The sequence below is a fragment of the Pantherophis guttatus genome, chromosome 1 (assembly GCF_059756535.1).
Source record: "Pantherophis guttatus breed Tessera chromosome 1, ASM5975653v1, whole genome shotgun sequence".
In the NCBI taxonomy this organism is placed as follows: domain Eukaryota; kingdom Metazoa; phylum Chordata; class Lepidosauria; order Squamata; family Colubridae; genus Pantherophis; species Pantherophis guttatus.
Genome location: NC_142063.1, coordinates 166,705,441 through 166,729,797, shown reverse-complemented (window position 1 = coordinate 166,729,797; position 24,357 = coordinate 166,705,441). Strand labels below are relative to the sequence as shown.

The window sequence follows — 24,357 nt, the reverse complement described above, 5'->3', positions numbered from 1 at the left end:
ATACCATGATTAATGATATTGAAAGTCACCAAGAGGTCAAGGAGAACGTAGATAATTGCACCTTCCTTAGATAATCCCAGTTTTACCAATGATCATCAACAAGCGCAATCAATGTCGATCCCGTTCCAATGACCAGGCCTGAAACCTGACTGAAAGGGGTCTAGATAATCTCTTTCATCCAAGTTCCTCTGGAGCTGCAACACAACTACTTTCCCCGTATCCTTCCCTAGAAAGGGAAGGTGGGAAATTTGATGAAAAATGTCTTGTATGGTGAGATCTAATGATGGCTTCTTAAGAATGTGGAGAACCACAGCCTCTTTAAAAGTTGTCGGGAACACCCTCCCTCCTGTAGTGATGCATTAATCACTTCATGCATCCTCCCGGAATTCACCGTCCTGGAACCTTTCAATAACCAGGAAGAATAGGGATCTAATAAGCAAGTAGTTGCACTAACAGCCTTGAGGATCCTGTCTACTTCCTCAGGTCCAGCAGGATCAATCAGCTCCCAGATAATAGGGTAAGTCCATCCCTTGGGCATCTGTAATATCTTGGGTGTCTCAGAAGCTGAAAATGCTGCTGGCCCAAACAATGGTTGCTAACAGATACTGTAGCTGTAAATATTGCCACTGAGTTACATCCGATATATATTTGTCTCTTAGTATTGTATATATTTGAAATTCATCCTTATCTATCATTTGGTCCAAAGTCAAATTTTCCATATTTTTCATTTTCATTTTCATTTCATTTTATTAAATTTATATATATATCACTATCTTTTCCCTAATTTTTAATGTTGCAGTTCTGCATAAAATGAATTTAGAATGGGAAAAAGGATTGATACTTTTTAAAAAAGATATTACATGCCACAGCTTTCTAATTAATGTAATTGATTCCAAAGATACTAGAGACCTACTGTATTTAGAACTTTATTATCCACCCAGCAAAAGATGCCAGACATATGTATTCCAAAGTTGCCCAAATCAAAAAAAACTAATACCAATTGTTGACTTGTAGTATTTATTACAGGACAGCAGATAAACTTGATGATATTGCTCCAGATTCAAAAAAATGAATCCTTCCTCACTAATTGATAATTGCATTTTCCATAAGGATATTCTTGGAATAAAGAAACCCCATTAAAATTTTTAAACAAAAAGTTTTTTAAAAATTTTAAAAAATATTTTCCAGATACTTCAATAAGTATTCCTCTCTGCATAGAAATTAATCTGGGAATGATACTCATTTTAAAAGCATTCATTTTACTAAAAAGAATAAGGTTTAATGACTCCTATCTATCCATATCTAAAGAAACCTTTCTATATATTTTATTTTTATTATTAAAGTGACCAACTTTTTTACAATGAGAAGGAGGACACAAATAAATTGAAGAAAAATAATATTGTAAATAAAAGAAACATTTTATTCATTGCAACAATGAGTCTAATGCATGTGTGTGTGCCATGTTGTGTTTCGGTAAGAAGTAAACAAAGCCACTTGTGCGTGGCGCTCTCTTGTGTGCGGCACACTCTCTCAAAATAATTCTCCTGTGCGGAGCGCATGCGTCTCATAATTGCGTCTTGCCGCACTGTACCGAGCCTTGACGAATCATCATACAAGTACGTCACATCACACGCAACGGATCGGATCGGCATCAATCAAATACGGAGATTTACAGATTAGTCTTCAAATATCGAAAAGGAGGACATGTAGGAGGACACTTTTCGAGAGAGGACAGAACTTACAAAAGAAGGATTGTCCTCCCTAAAGGCGGACGATTGATCACCTTATTATTACAGGTAACTGAGTTAAATATCTTTTAGTTTATATTAAATATTTCGGTATCTGTATGCTGAAAGATATAACTCAGTTAACAGGTAGCTTTAAATTAGGTTCTCAATATTTGGATCTATTTGAAGATATCAAGAGATGGAGTACCGTCTAGTCTAGTGACAATAACATGAATATGAAATATACAGAGATTGTCCTCAGTCCTTAAACTACAACAATAACATAACAAAACATTTATAATGAACAATCATCAGATAGCACTTGAATGAAAATTGACTATATTACAAGTATCTGGTTTTCAAATTCTCGAGTTTAGCAAATAAGAAGTTTGACTCTGATACTTTGCAAAGGATGCTCCAGAACAAAACACCAAATTCCCAAGTGCAGAAACCAGCTACAAATTAGCATAATGTGTGACTTATCAAATCTAAAGTGGTTCATGGTACACAGAGGCTTGGTAAACAAATGGATTATGGTAGATCTGACAGACCACAAGTTATACAGGCCTATTTATAGTATTTTTATAAATATTATAAACAGCAAGTGCATAAAACAGGCCTTCAAACATGCAGGAAACAGCCATGGAAAAAAAAAAGTGCCAAACCCAAGCCTAATGAAGTGATTTAAATACATGGAAAAGGGCATATTTTTCCTTTGTTGGGAAGATGTGGGAAAGATCCTTATCTGGATTATAACATGTTGGACCTATCAGGCTAAAACAGAGTCTTTTTGCATCTATTATGCATGATAGTACAAAAGAACTCATTGCTGCTAATGGGAGCTATTTTAAAAGCAGTGGGAAAAACTGCAGAAAGGGGCTAAGTAGGACTCTGATTAGCTATTTATTAAAGAAAAAACTAACAGTGGATGTTAGTGGATGCAATCATTACCTGGCCCACTAGCAGGCCGTGGTCTGTTCGGAACTGGGCCATGTGAGTGGTGGGCCAGCATGTGTGTGTGTGTGCAGTTCAACTTGCGTGAGAAGCAGGCTGGTGTGCTCGTGTGCAGCTCGACTTTCCCGAGAGGAGGGCCACTACTTATGTGAGCCAGTTCCCCTCTCCCCCCCCCCGAGCTGCCAAGCCATAAAGATTGGGGACCGCTGTACTATCCAATCCTCAGGGTAGTGGGCTATCTCCATAGAAAAAAAAATCATAGATGTGAATCTGGTCCTTCAGATGTTTGTTTGTTTATTCATCAAATAAAAATTACAAATTTGAATGAACAAAATGAAAAAAACTAAAATGTGACAGGAATAACAGGCACGTTAGTGCACTTAAGCACTCTCTCTTAGGAATCTCTTAAATATAGGATTCCACAGAAGTTAAATTAGAATTAAAACTGTGAAAGTTATAGCTGAAACAATTGAATCAGGTAAGATATTCCAGACTTCAACAACTCTGTTACAAAAAATCAAACTATTTACAATCAATTTAAACTTGTTGCTAATTAAATCTCCCAGCATTCCTCACCATTGTTCATGCTAGCCAATAATTCCCTACAGTAATTCTCTACAGAATCTGAAGAGTCACAGGTTCCACATTCTGAATGTTCCTCAAAAGTTTTTAAGCAGTGGAAAAGTTATTTTTTTCTGTTTCTAGCAACTGTTATATACAAAGGAAAAATGTCTCTCTGAACTTTGTTTCTAAAAGCTTTGTTGATAGACCTACCCTCCATTAATTTATCTAATCATCATTTAATATAATCACTGCAGTCTGTGCTTCACTTGATCATTTTTCATAATATTTAAAATATTATGGATATTTATCATATTCATAATATTTACAAAATGGAAATAAGGTGGATAAAGTGTTCGGCACTGTTGCATGAGGATTATGACAAACACACAGAGAGATATCATCTGCACTCATAATCAGAGAAGGTAATGGACTTCTAAAGGTGACAGTAAAGCAAAGGAATGTATTATTGGCTCTTCACACACTTGGGCTGCAATGAAACACCATTTATTTTACTGTATGGTGGAAGAGCAGGCAGTTTGAAAAAATTGCCCTACTATGTGGTGCTTTCTTTTCCTCCACTTTTGAGTCTTTTCCCCAGTGCAGCCTCTCCCAAGGCAGAGTTGTCAATAAAGATGCAACCTTGACACAAGTGTGGGAGGAGAGGGAAGGAGAAGGGAAGAGATGCCCATTCTGGAACTCTGTAGCCACCAGCACAAAGCTCAGACCAATCAAAAGGAGGTCTTTTTCCTTCAGTAGTGGACCATACAAAAGAGAGGAAAAGAAATCTAGCAGCCCAATAAGACAAAGCACAGTATAAAAATAGTGCAAGAGATCTACATATTGGCTGGTAACAGGAAAAAAAATCTCAAGGGGGAACTTAAGGCAGCTTTAGAAAGACATGATACATACTAGCAATGTTATAGAGTACATTATATAGGTAACTGTAATAGAATAGCAGGTAATAGTAATAGAGTATAATATATTGAATAGTAAGGCTATGTAATATAGATGCTGTCATATAGTAACTGAAGAGTAATAGTGTATAGTAATTGTCATAGTAATAGCACACAGGTAGCAAATGAATAGAGAACTGTATAGTAAGCATTCACATAACATGTTTATATGTTTGCTTTTATAAAATAAAACACCTCTTCAAACCGAAACCACCTGTCCTAAGTCCAGTGCTTTTGCATCTCTCTTGAGTAGGGATCAGTTCAATTGGGTGTGGTTTAAAAAAAGAACCCATGACAGTTTTCTTTGCTTGCTTTTTAATAAGGTTTTTTTCCTTTGGTTCAGTTACTGGTATGTCCATTTGTTGGAGACTGCTTGGACAAGTCCCTGAAATTTTCTTTGCAAGTTTTTTTTTAGCAAAATAAGATAGCTGGAAGGGATTTTTTTTTTTCAGAAGACCTAGGGCTGTGACCAAAATGACTAGCCCAAGCTGGCTTTCTGCCTAAGGCAGGACTAGAACTCACAATGTCTCAGATTATAGCCTGATGCCTTAAGCACTACACAAACTGGCTCTTTTTTATAAGTATACTGCATCATTAAATATATCTCCAAGGTATTTACATGGTACAAGGTAAGAGGTCCAGAGAAGAAGCTCAGCATGTAACTACCTGGGAAAGTGCTCTTTATTTCATTGGATGTAAACAGTGGCGGGATTCAAATAATTTTTGGGCCTAGTAGGCCTCCCTGCTGCCTCCTGGGAGCAAAAACGGGCCATGGGGGGAGGGGGGCTGTGCTGCACCCCACACACACTGTTTTGGGCTTAGTAGGCCTCCCTGCACTTACCTGGGAGCCAAAACGGGGCGCATGGGGATTTCTGGAAGGAGCAGGACCAGCCAGCAATTTAACAACCTGTTCACCTGAACCGGCTCGAAGTGGCTGAATCCCACCACTGGATGTAATCAACAATATTCTAACTATCAAGGAAACTTCTGTTATGGATCCAACTGTAGAAGAGAGGATGAAAAGAAATGACTAAGACTTTTTCAAAGGACCTGCCCAGCCAAAGTCCAACTCTGAGAGAAGTCGAAGGACTTTGTTTAACAGATACTAACAATAATTCCTCACAGTGGTCCTGCATGTGATCTCCCAGCTCCTCCACACCCAGAAGAGACTTGGTTACCTAAAACAGGGCTATTAGCCAGTCTTTGCAGACATCATAAGAGAGATAGGTTTCCGATAGCCACAAAATAAATCCTAATGAAGGCTTTTACCTGTGCTCGGCTAATTTCATTTTTTGTCTTTCTCCAGAGTCATTCTAGGTTCTCATTTCACCTCATCCCTCAGAATTCCCTGTCAAACCATGATATACTAGGACAGGTTTCTGAAAGGGTGCTCTAAGACCCTCTCAAGGAATCTGTAAAATCAAAATTATTTGCTAGATACTAAAGATTTTTGCTAAAATTTGAAACTGTCATTTTTCTCATTTTTATTTGTTAAAATATACTTTTCACAAGAAATATTTTATGTTTGTTGATATCTAACTCAATAAATATTCTATAAATGCATCAATTTAACTTTAGACAGGAGCCTAAGCAGAAATAGTAGAAGCTGATATTGTCATTATGATATTTCAACAGTTTATCTTATTAAAAATGTAGCAGATGCAGCTCTCTCTCTCTCCCTCCCCCTCTCATAAATCTACTTGCCAGATCCAAGCAATCACAGCTCACTTTAAACAGCTGTGTGTTGTATTTCAACAATTTGATTGCTTGAATTTCCCCACTTGAGTGGCACTTAAGATGTTCTGAATGGAGTTAAAGAGTGGAGTTAAACAGTATTCTTCATTGTTGCAAAATTTTTATTGGCATCCAGTAGATCAAACCTGTGTAACATTCTGGTTGCTGTCAAGGCTTCAACAAAAGATCCAATTGTATACTTTCCATCAATGCTGGGGTATCTGCCAATATATTGCCATGGTTATGTATTAATAAATTTTATATCATTTAGGGGATGATAACGGTTGATCTATTATAAATGAAGCCCTCGAAAAAGGCCTCTTAATCTTGGCAAGAAATCTAAATGCATAGATCAGGGGTGTCAAACTCAATTTCATTGAGGGCTGCATCAGGGTTGTATCTGATGTCCGGGGGCTGGGGTGGGCATGGCCCAGGGGGCCATGGCCAGCTTGACATCACTTGTGTCAGGGATACCTGTGATGGTCCAAGCACTTTGCCAGAAAAAACACGCTCCCAAGCTCTGTTTTCGGCTGCAACAGCCTCCTGCAACCCTCTGCCAGTGAAAACGGAGCTCATGCGGCCCTCCTGAGCTCCGTTTTCACTGGCAGAAGCACCGCAGGCTGGTTCTTCACTGTTTCCAGAGTGCCCTCGTGGGCCAGATCTAAGTACCTTGCATGCCAGATCCAGCCCCCGGGCCTTGAGTTTGACACCCCTGGCATAGATTGATAAATTGTGACCTGATAGGAAGAAGTCAAGTAAAAATATAGAAGAGCAGCAGTCTGAAGTCAGAAACCCCATTAATGTGGTGACAAAAATGATTTGCACTCACAGAGAGAAAAGATGGCGCCACAAATAGATGAGGGATGACAGCATTGATTTGATATAAGATGGATGACTAAGCTTGCAAATGCAACAAAAGGCAAAAAAGAACTGACAAAACAAATCTGCAAAAAGATGAAAAGTGGAAGAGACCTTTGGGGAATGGCACAGCTGCAAAGATGGAGATCACAGTTAGGCATGGTAACCAATGGACACACTTTTCAACCATGAAAACACTGTCAAGCATAGGCAACTCAATAGGACTATCCATTGATGTAACATGGCAAGTTGCTAAAATGACAGCTGAGTGTTACAATGCTGGAAACAGGACTTTATTTTACATTTAAATTGTGATCCATCCACAGCACTGCATCAAACACTAGATTATCCAGTGTGACTCTTTAAGATTGCTTTAGTTGTTAAACAAGCTAAAACCAGCAAAGCTGAAGGACCTGATCAAATTATGACAGAGAGATTGAAGACAGAAGGGCTTCAATAATGTAGTGGTACATTATATTTATTTATTCTCAATGGCATGGAAAGAGGAACAGGTTGTGCTTGACTGGAAACTGTTTTTAAAAATGTGACAAGACACAAAACTATCACAAGGTCTGCCTACAGCCAACAAAGAATCCCCCACCCAGGAAGAACAATATTGTTTTAGACTAGGCCATGCTGCGTGGACCAGATTTTCACTGTCATGCAAGCATTTGAGGAGTATACATGATGTGGAAAGCAAATTATTACACTTCATTGATTTCAAGAGTGTTTTCAACATCATCCACCAGGGCTTTGTGTGAAAAGCTATTGTAAAGGTGTACCTAGTAACATTTGTCCAAGTTATGCTGTCTGTTATGCACCTTTACTGGGTATACCAAATTTTACTTTTCATCCTTGCAGGGTGAAAGAGCATGGTGACAAACCAGTTCCATCACAGTTAAAATAGGAGTGAGACAAGACAAGAATGTTTATTATTATCATTGCTGTTTAGTATGATGATGGATTGGGTAATGGAGAAGTGCTTGACTAAATGTATAGGAATTCAGTGTCAGGTGGATGAGCTGTACTTCACAAACGCAACATGCACTGGTATCTTTTCATGGAGGAGTCAGGACTGAAGACACAGGTGCCATTAGATACCATAAACAAAAAAGTAGAGAGGCTGATACTATGGATAGGTACAAAAATGATCAAGGCTATGTCCGATGGAACACAAATTAACCTGGTCCTTAATAAATCAATTGAGCAGCTGGATGAGTTCAATATCCATCCTCCTTGATCTTTGCATCAAGATCTTACATACAATACAGTATAGATATTGTGTGGACATCTATTCCTACTATTGAACAAACTGGCAGTGATCAGGTAGCCTTCACCAGCAAAAGGGGTAGCATGTCTGAGAAAGAAAAACATCAGTTCAAAAATGAAGCTGAGTATTCATTGTAGTGAATAATATCATGGACACTGCTTGCTCAGGACCTATAAAAGCTGGGAGTCAGATGAGATGTCTAAGGAGAATTTTGGGTGATTCCTTGTGTAATCAATGGTGGAATGAAGACATTTGACAGATATGCAGTCAGCAACCCATTACTGGCAATAATATATAGCAGTTTTGGTGAAACCTTTTGGCACTGAGTGCTGACATGAGAGCGTGCGGGTGGGGGGGAGTGCCGAAAACTAGAAGAGCAGTTCTCTGGTATGCATGTGCGTGCTCGGAAGCTGAGCTTCTGGTTTCTGGCATGCACATGTGCGTTTATCACCTGGTCTTCCGGTTTCTGGTGTGCACCTGAAACCAGAAGCTCAGTTTCCCGGTCCGTGCATGCACGCCAGGGAGCTGCTCTTCCGGTTTCAGGTGCTCCCATGTGTGCAAAGACCAGCTGGAACCCGGAAGCGCAACGGGCAACAGCTGGTGTGCCGGAAGAAATGGCTCTGCATGCAATTTCCGGCATGCGTGCCATAGGTTCGCCTTCATGGATATATAGCAATCATGATTTTGTTAGATCGGGTCTGTCTGCAGAATGGGTACAGGATCCCTGGCTGGAAAACAAAATGTCCCTAAACGAAGATCTGGATCAGCCAATCAGAGGCTGAACTCCAGCAGCTAGGATCTAGTGTTAAAGAACTTACAGCATTCGCTTAGGACAGAAATACTGGAAGGGTATTTGTAGAGATTTATTAGCCATAGCTACCTCTCTTCCAGTAGTGATACTCCGTGGAGCTTTCCTGCTGCTGCTTCAGCATGTAAATGAATGAATGCATATCCTGTTGCATGTCTGGAGGGTCACTATGGGAACCAAATGCTGGACTAGATGGTGTTTTTCTTTGAATCAGTATGGCTGTTCTTAGGCTTTTTAAAGAGAATAAGTATGGCTCTTAGATTAGCTTGATATGCAAACTAAGCATATTAAGTTTAAAGATGGCAAAATAACTAGATAGAAAAAATGATCAGCTGCCACTCTGGTATATAACTTTTTCTAAAAGTACTGATGAATATATGAACATATTTAGTTTGTGCTTCGTGTACTTTATAATTTATGCAAATGTATTATATATAAGAACAGTGTCTTCTTGCTACTTCAGTGTGTGTGTGTGTGTATTAAACCACTGACAAATTACAAAGAGCGCTCTTATTATGTAGTTTTGTAGTTTTATCAGCAGGTTTTATCAGATCCATGGAAGCGGGAGCCCACAAAAAAATCTATACTGTATCGTATGTAAGATCTTGAAGGCACTCTCCAATGGTTTTACTTATTTTTATATTTTAATTGTTTAATCATTGTTTAGATTGCTTAATCTAAAGTTTTATTTTTAATTGTTCTGTGTTTATTGTGTGCTGCCCAGGGTCACTTTAGTGAGATGGGCAGTTATATAAATTTGCTAAACAAATATTAAGACCATAAACAAAATGAAAAAAAAAATTCTATAAACATGCTACGGATAACAGAAAAGTTCTGGGCACAGTCTTTTTTTCATGCATATGGATGGCAATCTTTCACTATTTAAATATTAATTTATTTATTTTAAAACTTCTCCAAGCCTACTTCTATATGTAAGATCAAAGTACCTACCAATTGACCAGTCATTTAAACTTAACACATGAAGTTAACAATAAAGTACAAATCAAAGTTTAGCAAACAACAGCCAGTTCAGAAAGCATCTTCGCGACTAAAGTAGTGATGTTTATGGGAAGAAATTGTTAAAAAGCCATGTATAGTATTTACTGTGGGTGCATCTTTCATTTCAGTTATCAAAATATCCTGGCTTGGCTCTGAATATAGGGGTTCACATATGTATACCGCAAAGAAGTGCTGGAGGCTTAATCTGGAGCTCTTTGTCTACCAATCATGGTTTTAACACAGATATAGTACTTTCCTGCTGAACCAACTGAAATCCCATTTACATCAAGTGGTTAGATATAACAGAATGTTATCATATGCTATGTGAAAGTCATCTAGAATTATGCTTTTCTATCAATCACAAGGAAGGCTGTTTTTGGTTCAAAACTCATGATTGGGGGAGCACAAAAATATGATATTATACTCGTTTGAATGGGAAAACCCTGTAATTTTAATGGTTGTAATATTGATATCCTAAATTGTATATCATTTTGATAAGAGTATCTTATTTTATTAGGAGCAATGATGGCGCAATGGTTAGAGTGCAGAAGTGCAGGTTACTTCTGCTGACTGCTGGCTGCCTGCAATTTGGCAACTCAAATCTCACCAGGCTCTAGGTTGACTCAGCCTTCCATCCTTCCGAGGTGGGTAAAATGAGGACCCAAATTGTTGGGGGCGATATGCTGACTCTGTAAACTGCTTAGAGAGGGCTGTAAAGCCCCGTGAAACAGTATGTAAGTCTAAATGCTATTGCTATTATCTTTTCTATTTTCAGTACTTTAAAGTTATGTAAATGCCACTGTACTGTACTGAAAAAGGGAAAAGTATAATAAATATTCAACAATTATGTGAAATGGTGGTAAATAATAGCATATATCTCATGAAGATTTATGACCTTGTCTAGCCATTACCCTTATCTTTCTATTGTAGCAGTTCCATCTTCCTCTTATTTTAATCTTGAAGTCTTTGAGATTCCAATTAAAATTGCCTGGTCTCTCAACTTCTTGGTATGTTTGGCTTTTAGAAGATCACAGCAAGGAACATTTCTGGCTCCACAAGGCTCTATAGAGGAGACATAGTACACCAAGGAGGCACATAACTGATGTCCTCCTGCATTCTGAAACTATATCTCATAAGAATGCAAAACATCTTAAATGGAGCCATCTTTTAATTTTCATCTTGTATATTTGGTATGCTCGGAACGCTTTTCTTTTCATTTCGTGCCGAACGTATTCTGAATCCTAATCTGGTGAAGCTGTTATAGGTGTTGAAGTTCTTTTGCTTTGTTTGGCAAAATGACATGGAATTATAATTACAATTAAACAGGTGCGTAGGTTCACCTTGTCAGAAATGTGTAACTAACTCTGTGGGTGGATCCATCTGAAGATTCTAGACAGAGATAGTGAAAAACATATTTGCCGTCAACAGAATTTAAAGTGAAGGTCATTTAAGATAGAACTGCAGTGTAAAATGTGATGGTTTCTGTAATCATAAACATTCCACAAAAACCGCTTGCTATGTGCTTATTACATAATGCTGAATTTAGTTCAAGATCTGCTAAATATTTTAATATGTCTAAAACGTATTGAAAACTGATATGTCAATGGATTAACAATTTCTTCTGGACAGTTAAAAAGAAAGGAAACATAGAACAAGTTATATAAACAAATTGAAAATCTTAAGTGAAATTTGAACAGCTGCCTAAATATTTTTTTTTATCTGTCACTGCAAAAAAGAATAAGTACCAGCCAAGGTTTTCAGGCATCACTACTGTAAGAAGTTGCTGTTAAAGTTCCTTTGAAAGATGCTACTCTAAGAAAGGCTTCTGAAAATTTTAAGGTACATCAAGCAAGTGGGGATAGAACCAATTTTTTAGTTAGAGCTTTAAAGATAAAAATGAAGGGGCTGAATAAGTCCTATATCCAGACCAGATAGAAAAATAGTTTTTATAGAGCAGTGGAATTCAGAATTCAATTATTAATTTTACTGACCTATTTTTGAAGAGCTAAAATTTCAAGCTACGTAAGGTGTGTAAAATGCAAGGGTGGATATGGTCCTAATTATGGTACACTTAAAATAATTTAAATAAAATAACTAGGCCTCCAGTATTTTGGTCTATTAATTACCTAGATTAATTGATTTAAACCTTTTAAAGAATTGAAATGTACTTCTAATTTTATTTTAAATGTAAATGTGGCAGACTCTAACCTAGAGAATGCACTTCCATTTTTATTTCATATAAACATGTGCCCATTCTGAATAAAAACACATCAATCAAAACTATTTACATATAAATGTTATTAATCAAGCCAGCAACTCTATGAGTTATTTCCTGGAAATAAAACTTATTGAACAAGATAAGTTTTATTTTTAACTAATCATGTAATTAATTGCACACTAAAATTTGTCCAATGTACAATTTCAATGTTAATTGAAGTGGCAATCCTAAAATATTAAATTCAGACACATGCAATCTGTCAATTATTTTTCTAATGCAGAAATATTTTGAAGTTAACATGTTTAATGAAAAGAACAAATAATTTGCTTGTTTCTGTATTGGGTGTGTGAGCCTATGAAAGTGCTGTTACAGGACTGAATCTTCATGCAACTGACAATAATCTTCTGAGTTCTTCTGATGACCAGTATTGGGCTTTCTCTGACATTTCTCTGGCCACATTCTCACCAAGATGAAACTGATTGCTGTGCTCTCTTCTGTGCTGCGTTTCACCCTAACGGGGTTATTTTGGAGACAAGAATGTTGGACTCCCTGATTACGATTTCGGATTTAAAGGAACAGACTAATGTAACAAATGTCCCTGGACACTCTGGTCCCATTACTAGGATTCTCTTATCTGAAACTGGCTACTATTTGGCCACTGGCGCTGACTCCTTGGTCAACTCTGGGATCTCCTAAAGAATTTTGTGAAGCTGAAGAATTTGAAAACACTGCTGCTGGATAATGACTTAATCATAGTGATACGTATCTAGCCATGGGTGGTACTGATGTGTAAGCATTCATCTGTAAGCAATGGATAAAAGTTCTTCACTTCACAAAGCATAGTAGGCTCTGTGGGAGTAGCCTTTGGGCACCACATTAAATTCCTTGATTTTGCAGGCATGGACAGAAGCCTGAGATTCTACAGTTTGTAGCTTGTTTCTAGACTGTGAAGAAGGTTGATCCTAATCTTTTGCTGTAATGAAAAGATATAGAGTAAATATGAAGCGTTGAATGGGTGGATGTAAAATAGGGCACATTATAGCTTTTTATGTCAGTTTTCTGTAGCAGTTGTTATGTCAGTTCTCTGTCTTTTCTTCTCTGAATCTATTTAAATAAGAACAGAATTTTCCAAAAGGAAGTCCATAGTTGGCAAAAATACAATTTTAATAGTAATATATCAAAAAGGATAAAACTCCAAAGTAGCTCAGAGAGATGGAAAAGAAGTAATAGAATATGACTCACAGAGGGGAATCAAAGTTAACACCAGGCTTTGGGAAGTTAACTGTGTTTGGAATTGAATTTTCTCCACATATAATCTAAAAGTACTTGGGCTATTTTCAAGTATTTGTAGTCTTCAGAATTGGTTTTGGGATATTCTTTCTTTATTTTTGATCTGAAGATAAAAGTCATCTTTTGCGGTTGTTATTTATCTGTAAACCATACTAGGAGCCTTTTTGGCTGAAATGTATATGATATAAATGTTTTATATAAAGAAATTCATAAATCATAAGTCCCAATTTGGAACACTTTTGTTACAACATTAGGATAAGTTTGCAAATTGTATTTGGATAACTGAATGTTCATTAGTTTAGAAGCAAAACTGGACCACTGAAAATTAACAAGGTACAAACTTTGAAAAAACAAAGGTAGAGATATTTTTCAATTTTAAAACAAATACTTTTTTAGAGGTTCTTGATTTTCAGAGATGGTGCGTGCAGTTAACTAGTTCTACTGGAGTATTTTACTTCTTTCAAAACACAGCAGATGGCCATCCTGCTTGATTAGCAGGTAGAATGGGGGTATAGGATTTTGTCTGTATCCTTTTCACAAGGTCTATCTGTGCATCACAGGATGCAACCCTATATGTAAAATCACTTAACAGCTGTAGAACTTGTGGAAGCCCTTCTATGAACCTGGATTACAGGGTGCATGTAGAAAAAAAGAATAAACTGGCTAAAAAGAGATGTGGATGGTTTAGAGAGTGCGTCATATCCAGACCACAGCCACATCCGCCTTAACATGCAGGTTTCCTTTAGCTGCAGACTTCCTATGTCCCATCTCATTTCTTCAAAGATCATTTTTTAAAAAAAAAATTGGTTACTCATAATTGGTTACTTTAAACTTATTTTTTAAAATAAGTTACTCTTATACTCTTATAAGCAATGCTCTCCCCTCTCATTGCATATGGCAGAATGGGTAATTCAGTCCAGTGGAGTTTTCAGTCTTCTCATCTATTTCATCATTCACTTTGTCCTCCAAAGGGACTTTTCAGGAATGTCCCCTTCGTCGGCCTAAAAACATAAGTAAGTGAAATGGCGGCGGGAAGGCTTACAGTTCCTTATATTCAACTTCCCATTTTGCTTTTTTCATTACCTATTACCTAATTTGATATTCGGGACCTTTTACAAGTGGCATTTGCCTTCCAGGTGACGTCATCTCCACAGTAGACGCCATGAGGACAACAGCTGTTAACGATGGTTTATGGAAGGCAAGAATTGCCTTATGATACTAGCTTTTTTATTTATAGTTGTCAAGTGTGTCATTTTTATTTTCTCCCAGGACATACCATATGTATTGCACTCTGCCCCTAAATTTAAGTCTCAATCTCAAAGGTGCATCTGACTCGGAGGATGGCAGGCGTGCCTCCGAGCACGGAAAAAAAAGGGCCGACTTCCCATTTAGAGCTGAACAACAAGGCCACCTAATTACCTCAATGACCTCGCCTATCCAAGACTAACCGTCTTCGCTCGGGTAGACCATTGCGTACCTCCCCTCTTCGGCCCGCCCCTTGTTTCCCGCCCGCCCATTCGCGGCATTCGGGTAAGCGATTTGCACGCATTCTTGCCACTCAAAGGAAAAAGCGACCTGAGAACAGCCGGGAGGGGGAGCCGGCTGAGTCGGACAACCCGGTTTTCATTGGTTCGGGAGAGATCCGGAGGCGGGACCAACAGCTCGCTGTGGAACAGCCCCCCCCCCCCTCCTCAGAAACCGGCTTTGCGCTTTTCAAACGCCAACCGTGGAGGTGACGAGAGCGAGCGCGGGTCCGGGCGCGAGCGACCGAGCTAAGGCCGCCGCCGCCGCCGCTGCCGCCGAGAAAGACAACCTGCGGAACGCCTCGTGCGCCGAGTTGGAGGCTGTCTCGCGGATGCGGTTGCGAGCGACTGCTGCGCTCCTCCGGAGGGAAAACCCGAGGCTTTAGAAGGGAGCGGAGACAGCACGTTGGCCGGATTTGCAAGCGAAGACAAGCCCTGAATGCTGGCTCGGGCGCGGTACGGTTTCTGGGTTCTCGGAGAGCTTTTATTTTCCTCTCCATTTCGTATTTGTAAGAGCGGGTCGTGACTTGAAGGGGGCGGGTGGGTGTCCACCTTGTTTCAAGAGGTCTCATGTCTTGGGTCTCACGCCCTAGAAGCCCACAAAATGATTTCTCTCGAAGTTAATTATGGGAGGACGCGCTGGCGTGTGCGAGCGACCTCGATGAATAATATTTCTTTTTAAAAAATGGTGTGTATGGATGTGTGTCACTCGCCCAGAGAGAAGTGGTGACTAGTGGTGACTAGTCTTGGGGTTGGAAGCAGCCGCTTTCTGCTTTGTAGGAGCCCCAGACAGGCAAGTTCGTTTTAGGACGTCGTTGGTTTTGGGTACGTCTTCTGCCTTATATAAAGTGTCAGTTGGTGTTTCTTTTTCCATTTGTCTAAACTTTCGGAGTTTTGCTTGCACGTGTTGCAATACAACCTTGGAGTTGATCTGTCCCGTCTCTTGCAGTTGTCAAGATCAGCGGCAACACTGGCCGGAGATCATCATAATTGTGGTCCAACACGTTTGGCTTCCTGTCTTCCCCTTCTCTTTGCACTGTCCAGTTAGCTCAATCTCCACATGACAGATATGAAACGTTTCTTTCTATAATTCAAAATTCGCTTAGAGTTACTTTAAAGATTGATAATCGTATTAATTTAAAGATCGTTTTCTGTAGTTTAGACAATAACTGCATTAGTCTGAATAGCATTCTCCACAGCATATAGTCTTTGGGATTTTATATTTTATTCAAGGTACTTTTATATTTCCGTGCTCTGTATAATTTATACTGAGAAGCTCAACCTTGTCTGAATTAGAAAAACCTCCATGTAGCCACCACATTTTGATGCACCTCTTTCAGGGCTATTGTTTGGGAGCACCTGTTGAACCAGCATTCCTTCATTGTCACTTCTTTTCTTGTTATCACAAGAAAAAGATAAAGCAACATTTTTCACTAGAAGGGGAGGGCAAATGATAGAAGCTGGGAAAAAGTAGCAAGTATTAAGAGGATCTTTGTTAAGGACCCCACAACAGCTGAAGCAGCATTAATGAGATGCTGCTAATGACATTAGTGGCAGATTTCTGTGGAAACTGTTGCCTTTTAAATAGTTATTTATGATGCTTCAATTTTTTTAAACAAGTGTTTGTAAATTCACAGAATGTATAGTTAACATTACAAAAATGAAATTTTAGATTTATTTTTGCTATTTCTTGGCTCTGTTTCATGCTAATGTTATATCTTTAACCTTGAATAAATGATGTCCTAACAACAAAACTTAATACAAAGCATATATGAATTTTTACAATGAAAGTCAAACAGTATAGCTTCCATCCTGTTCACTTTGACATTTTGTTAAATGTAATATGTTTCTATGCATGTCACTGGGAAGCAATGTGTTCCAATCACAATTTCAGTTTGTTTGTTTTTTTATTGTGGAAACATTCGTTCATAGATAATACTTAAAGATATGGGAAAATATTTGTAAATTCATCAGATTTGAACTATTAAGAATCTGTGTCATTCCAAGCAAGCTAACTGGAGAACATTGCCTTTTGAAGTTAGTTGAGCTTGATTGTGACTTAATACGTTTTGGCTCAGCTTGAAGATTAAATGTCTGTAAAAATTAAATTTGGGCTAAGATAGTTTTAGGGCTCACCTTTGGAAAGAACTAATTAAATAGAATTCTGAGAAGTTTAGGGACCATTTACCTCTGAATGATCTCAACACATTTTCAGTTGTTTGGCTTTAAGAGAAAGTGTTATCTTGATCAAAATATGTGATTTCCAAAAGATAATTTACTGCATAAAACATGCAAGTCATTTAAGCTATACATGTAAAATGGGAATAAATATTTCATCTCTGTTCAACATGCTTCTTTAAAACTAGCTGTTAGTAGGTTACATTTTCACATCTGTACAATTGGATTTTAAACACTAGCTCTAATTTTGTTATTATGGAATTATTTTAGCTAAATAAACTCTCCTACTCCTTTGAATGTTTAGATTCCTAAATGATTATTTTTCACTTAAGATGTATACCTGAGAATGTAACTGAGGCTATGTCGTAAAGTATGAGTCATAAGGTACAAGGTTTAAAAAAAGTCAGTGGTTTTTTCTGGAAGTCCTTACAGTAAATGTGTTGTCCTGCTAAACTATTATAGTTAAAGTAACATTTCCTATAAGTCAAGTTTGATTTCTGGTGAGTTCATGGACATGTCCATATAATTTTCTTGACAATAAGTAATAGTAAGGAAGTGGTTTGCCATTTGGTAATGGAAGTGGTTTTTCACTGCTGTTGAAGCTTTTTTTTTTTTTAATTTCCGAGTCTAGCCTACAGTCCTGGGCTTATCTGATAGTCTTCCATATAGCTTCTGCATAGGCCCTGACTAGTTTTTTGAGATCAATAAAATTTGACTGACTGCTGCCACCTATCTAGGCCTGATTATTATCTTGGTAGAATGCATGAGCAGCAAATTTACAAGGCTGGCTCTGTAAGATTTGCCTCAGTTTTGCTATATCTGTAATTAACTGTAATGATAGAAAATATGCGTATTGTGTACAGAAATGCTTTGTAAGAGAGTAGACATGTATTCTTGAATTAGAGTAGCTCACAACAGTAATTTGAGAGATCCATTTTAAACTCTTCCTAGTCTATTAGCATTACACATTTTAAATAATTTGATGTTACTCCTATTGTCTAATGTGTTATAGAATTACGAATTAATGTAATAGTATTGCTAATAACTAGTGCTAATTGTAAGACCTAATTATCTTGCCAATTATACCTCCTCAGAATTGTTTCAACAGGCTTTTTTTTGGAGAAAAATGATACACATCTTTTGGTCCCATCCATCTTAAAGATAATGAGAGTTTACTGAAGCAACACTTCCATATGGAAGCCATAATAGACTTCTTTGGCAAGAACACTTTATATATACAGTAATTCTTGTTACAATAAAACTTTCATACTAATTATTTCAGACTGCTTGAAATTATGATTTTTCTAGAAATTTAGATCTGAACGTAAAATGTTCTGATGTCACAAATAATTTGGCCAATGATTTATATGATTTGTCATATTTAACTAGAAAAGCACACAGTTTTAACATGCTGTATGCTTTTTTCAGTGACTTTTCCCCCCTACTTTCCAAATTCTTTTAAGTATCTATGACAAAGGTATGGAAAAGTTCATTATAATTTTAAAGCTTCCCAGTTTAATGTTCTTGTAAATTTGGTGTTCTTGAGCCTGAAGGATGAAACATTGGAAGTCTTACATCTCAGCTCCCATGGGTCTCTGGAATTACATACTCTAGCTCCACCTCCTGCCTTGGTCTGCACCTAACTGCTGCTGCCTCCACCTAGCCTTCAAGGTGTGACACACTTCCCCCTAACTCTGGTGTGAGAGTGAAAAGGACTTTCATAGCCCTTGTGCTTTATTGAGATGTAAATGAGGAAAAATGATAAAATGAAAATAAATACTGTTGTGCCCCTTTCTTGCTCTGTAGCACTTAGGGTGTTACTAGGGAAATCAGCCCCCTTACCTTTGTGAGAAGATTGACCAACTTGACAAGAGATAAATAGAATAACATTTAGTTTATTTTAAAAAGGGAGAAAATGGAATGTAACAAATCCTTTTTAAGTAGATGTATGCAAAGCATTCAGTTCAAAAGGAGTTGAAATAGAGAATTGTTAAAAAGACAGTATGAAAAATAATCATGCAAGCCAGTAGAAGGTCCACATTGAGTAGATCAGACAATGATAGATCTGCTACCAGTATAAAAGCAACTGATGTAAATTTGAATAAACTATTTGAGAAATGAGCTTGTAGAGACAGTAATAACAGAGACAGAAAATCACGTTTAAACACACACCCTGTTAAAATAAAAAAAGTAACCTTATGCAATTTTTCTAGCTCAACTAGTTTCCTATTCCTTAGGATGACCTGATGCCTGAAGCTAAAGTCCCCTTGCTTTTTCTGGCTCTTTTTCTGGCCTTTTTCCCAGCTTCTTGTAGATGTTTTCCTTTTTCTCAGTGATTGAAGAGATTCCAACCTTCTTCCAACCTTGGCACAAAACTTTTTGCTCTTTTTCTCTGGCAGTCTTTTTAAAGATAAACCTTTTTCCTCCATAGCAGATTTGCAGGATTTGGAGGGACAACTGCTTGTTGATGCTAAAACACATAATTCTGGTTGGGACAAAGAAGATATTCTCTGTTTTGAAAACAGCTGTCAATCTTATGAATGCCAAGTGTCATAAATTCATTCATGAAATAATTGTAAAAATAACAGAAAAACTTTGTGTTTATCACATCACATTCTGGGTCAGTTTTGCTTGGTTTTACAGCTACTTTGTTTGCTTTAGAACAATTATTCAACATTTATTAATTATTTAAAAATGAATTATTTATATCATTTAAAAATTGAGCTTGATTGATTTATATAAATTTATATAAATCTGTTGGAATTTTTATACTAAAAGAGTTTCTTCTCAAATCTGAAAAAATGTTAAAAGGCAGGAGCTTTTTTCAAGTGAGTCCATAGGAGTTTTAACTAATATAATAAAGACTAATGGCAGAATGGAAACACATGAGAACTATGGGACACTTTTATTTAAATACAACTTTCTTTAAACAGGTGAAAATCAATACGGACCTTGGAGAGACCCCATGCATTAAGTATGTCTAGGAGAAAATCAGAGAACAAAAACATCCCGGGCTTGTTGCTTATATCTCCTCAGACACAGATAAAGGCAGATAATTTTCACCATTTCTATGAAGTTGAACCCAAGGAATTGGGAAGGTAAGTATATATCTCAGGGATTTTTTTTCCAAATTGATCTTGCTTTAACTTCTGTTGTATTGGTGCATAACTGTAGTAAAAAGCTTGTTATTGCACCTTTTTCAGATGATTCAAACTAGTTAATAAAGAAAAGAGTAAATTCAGTCCATATCAAGAGAATAGGGTCTAGATAAGCTCTCCATTGAAGTTTACTACAACAGTTTGGTCACCTGTTTTAGAACAGGCTAACCGCTAATGTGTGTGCTTAGTTTCAGTTTCAGCTTTTTCAAAAACTACAGTTTTTCTGAACCTTGCATATAGCACTGATCTTGCTCTGTTAAAGTAAGTTGCAGGTGGGGCCCCATAGAAGAGCTTGTGAAACATTTTGATATACGAAATATGACATGAGAAATAATTGTTTCTGTGATCAGATTAAAAATAATTACCTAGGTGTTTCCCACAATATTGGAAAGGAAAAGAGGCCACATTGTTTCTTCAGTATGCGTAAGGATTTGGGGAGCAGATAAAGATCACTATCTTAGTTTATGTTGGTCTTCGAAGATTTTTCGAAGCAGTAGGAAAAAGTCTGAAGCTTCCAAGAGTTTGCAGAGCTTGTCATAAACTAAGAAAGTTACCCTTCTTTATTCCTAGGTTCCCATGAACATTGAATAGCTAGTGGATCCACCAATGAACTTTAAAACTCTTAAGAGTAGTAACATGCTTTCTTCCAGTTAGAATTGCTAGATAATTTTAAAACTAGAACTAATGAAAGAAAAACCATGTTCTGTGTCTGGGCAGCCTATTCTGTTGCCAAGAAGAGAAATGAGAAGAGGAAATCAATATTGCAAGAACTCTACAGTTCCTTCCTCATAGGATTGTTCAACACATATAATTCTATTGTGGGAATTAGTAATAGTCATATTCATGAAAAATACAAAGGCTGTATAGTTTTCAGTGACGTTAGAACCTAACTAATGGCTTAATTTTTATATTTTAGGAAATAAAGGTAGTCCTCGACTTACAACCACAATTGGGACTGGAAGTTATATTGCTAAGTGAGGTGGTTGTTAAGTGAGTTTCACCTGGTTTTCACATTTTGGCCATGGTTGTTAAGTGGTTCACATGATCATGAACTGAATCCGGTCTCCCACATTGACTTTGCTTGTCAGAGGCCAGCTGGGAAAGTTGCAAATGGCAATCTCACGGCCCCCAGGCCATTGCAAACATAAATATATGCCAGTTGACAAGTGCCCAAATTTTGATCACATGACCACAGGGAAACTGACGGTTGTAATTGTGAGAACTGGTCATAAGTCACTTTTTTCAGCACTGTCATGATTTCAAACAATCACTAAACAGATGGTTATAAATCAAGGATTATCTGTACTCTAAATCAAGGATTCCCAACCTCTGGGCAATGGCCCACCACTGGGCCGTAACCTATTGGCAACCAGGCTGTGTGAGGGGTAGGCCAGCGTCCCCGTGTGTAGCTCAGCTTGCCCAAATTGAGCTACTCACGCATGCACACTGGCCTACCACTCACACAAGTCGAACTGCGCGCACACATGTGTGTGCTGACCCGCTGCTCATGCATCCCAGTTCCCCTCTCCCCACCCAGCTGGGCCACCAAGCTGCAAAGGTTGGGGACCACTACTCTAAATGAATTCAAAAATATTTTACCATTCATAGATTCTTTCTTTACTATCTATAAAAATTTATTTAAGTTGAATGGAGCTCCTGGAAACTACCATACAGCAACACAGCTTTGAGATATTTTTAAAGTCAGCCTAGACTTCCAGGTCAATTACTGTAAAATAAATAATTAGCATGGACTTTCTCTTCTGGGAATGTGTTAATGAACATTCATAAAACAATGTGTTTTTATAATTCTTTTAATTAGCACTATAGCTATAGCAAAAAGTAATCCTATTTGTTCTTAATAGGAAAAAAAGTAGACAGGTTTGGCCTAGTCTTTAGTGGTACATATTTCGTTTTGAGAAAAATGATTTTGAAAATGAAAAAAATTGAACATGATTAATTTAATTTTTTTGTGATCAAAATAAACATTGCGGGGCAAGGTTTGTTCTCCAAGCTTGTGGGTTGGTTTCCAAACGTTACCAGGCTAGGTAACATCTTTAGTGGAGTTTAGGAAATGTCAGTGTCAGTGTTCTTCTGTTTATAAGGGTTTCAGGTGTGAGTGTATCAAGTGAGGGTCATGTGATGGGTCAGGTGTGAATCAGTAAGAGCCTTGTAATAGGTTACATCAGGTCAGGGTCATTGGGAGGTGAATTGGTGGGGGTGTTGTGTGGGTTGGTTGAGGGTGGGTGCTGTCTGGTTGGCTGTGTGGTTGATTTGGATTCTGAGGGGTTTGTAGGCTGGTTATAGGTCAATGTGTTGATGGAATTGCTTGTGGAGTGCCAGGCTTCGATGAATTCACGAGTGGGGCAGGTGTAGCATGGCCGATGATTTTTGTTGCTCCAATCAAACTGGTGCTGTTTGATGTCAGTGTGGGTAGAGATTAAGGATTTGGGATTGTGGCATTTGACTGCCAGCCAGTGTTTTTAATTGACATGATATTTGTCCCACGTAAAATTGGTTGCAATGGTTACAGTTGATTTTGTAGATTACAGTACGTTGTTTATTTCATTCTTATATTCTTTTCTTCTTTGGTTCTGGATAATTCCTGTCAGAGTGTAGTTGTTGTTTTGTCGACTATTGCTATTCCTAGGAGTTGAAGGATTCTGGCTGCCATTTCCAACATCCTTTTTCTATATGATAGCATTAGTTTTTGTGTGGTGGTTGGCTGGGTGGTGTGTTGTGGTTTGGGTGGTGTGTGTTGGAATATGAAGTTTTTTGATTATCCATTATGGAGAAAGATGTCGAGCAGCCATTTCTCTTCCGCTTTTCTTAGTGTTTTCTTAGTGTGTGGTGCTGCAGTGTGTCCTGGCCCTTCTGTAGGGCAGGGTGTTTGATATTTGCCACTATTGCGGGGCTATTGAATTGAATAAATTAGACTTGCTAAGGTTGGGCAAGATTATAGAGTGTGTTATTTTATCAAAATATTTGCAGAACAGCTTCTGAACAAAGAAAAAGTTGTTGGTGTGCCTGAACATTAGGTGAGAAACTTTAAAATGTCTAGCTATAAGAGTTATAATCAAGAGGTATTATCAGTGACAATAAATAGAAATGTGAGATATACAAACATTTTGGAGGGATAAGTGCAGAGAAACAGATTACAAGGCATTTGCTTTTAAATAGTTAAAGTAGTTAAAGGTTCATATACTGCAACTGCTTCAGAAGCTAATTTTTTTGTCCCTAAATGGATTATGTACACATAGCCACAGATTAATTGATTAAGTAAATAAATAAATAAATAGCCCCTCAGCTTGCTTTGGAGACTAAAGGAATATAGCCAGATAGAAAAATGTGGAACCAAGCTATTAAACCATATCCAAATTTGTTGACTTCTGCTACCTCCTGCCTAGTCCTGTTACTACCTCCTCTTCCTCCTGCTTCTTGTTATTTGTAGATAATTGGATCCTGAAGCCCCGCCTCATCTGACTAAAATGATGCATACTAAATAGTTTCAGGATCCAATCTGGGTTGGTCACCAGGACCAGAGGTTTTGCTGTCCAAGCTTTCAGACTTGTGCTGGAGCAGAGAACTTCTCTCTAGCAGAGTGTGTACTGTTCTATGTGTGGCATTTAACTTCACTAATAGTTTCACATATTAACTAATAATTTCTCCTGGGTAGTTGAAATGATTCCAATGGGAGAATAGGATCCTGCAGTTGGGTACTTACTTACTTATTTTATTCGGCTTATATGCCGCCCTATCTCCCAATGGACTCAGGGCAGCTCACAATAATAAAAACACAAGCCACAATACAAAATAAAATCTAAAATCTAAAAAAATTAAAATTTAACCCTTAAAACCCCCCATCAGACCAGGTCAAGCGATTTAAAAAGCCAAGTTTTTAATTCACGATGGAAGGTGCGAAGGTCAGGCGCTAATCGAAGCTCCAAGGGAAGTTGATTCCAGAGGGTGGGCGCACCCACCGAGAAGGCTCTATCCCTGGGGGCTGCCAGCCGGTACAGTCTAGCCGACGGCACCCTGAGCAGGGCCTCTCTATGGGCGCGAACCGGGCGATGGGATATCGTTGCTGGCTGTAGGTGGTCCGCCAAATATCCTGGACCTAAGCCAT

The 24,357-nt window shown here is 37.9% G+C and overlaps 1 protein-coding gene and 1 long non-coding RNA gene across 3 annotated transcripts in view; one reads left to right on the top strand and one right to left on the bottom strand.

Annotated features, from left to right (window-relative positions):
• Window positions 1-12,370: 12,370 nt before the first annotated feature.
• LOC148116612 (uncharacterized) lies at window positions 12,371-14,863 on the bottom strand. Its single transcript, XR_015733694.1, has 2 exons — window positions 14,795-14,863; window positions 12,371-13,058 (listed from the first exon to the last, which is right to left on the bottom strand). It is a non-coding gene; the product is annotated as an uncharacterized LOC148116612 (long non-coding RNA).
• A 140-nt stretch (window positions 14,864-15,003) lies between these two features.
• STK17B (serine/threonine kinase 17b) overlaps window positions 15,004-24,357 on the top strand; it is a 35,467-nt gene continuing 26,113 nt past the window's right edge. Inside the window, exons 1-2 of one of the 2 annotated variants that reach the window (XM_034429817.3) lie at window positions 15,004-15,354; window positions 20,010-20,174. In XM_034429817.3, coding sequence (XP_034285708.2) covers window positions 20,053-20,174 — 122 coding nt within the window. In that variant the 5' untranslated portion in view covers window positions 15,004-15,354; window positions 20,010-20,052. The remainder of the gene's footprint in view (window positions 15,355-20,009; window positions 20,175-24,357) is intronic. The other variant, XM_034429830.3, reaches the window with a different exon arrangement.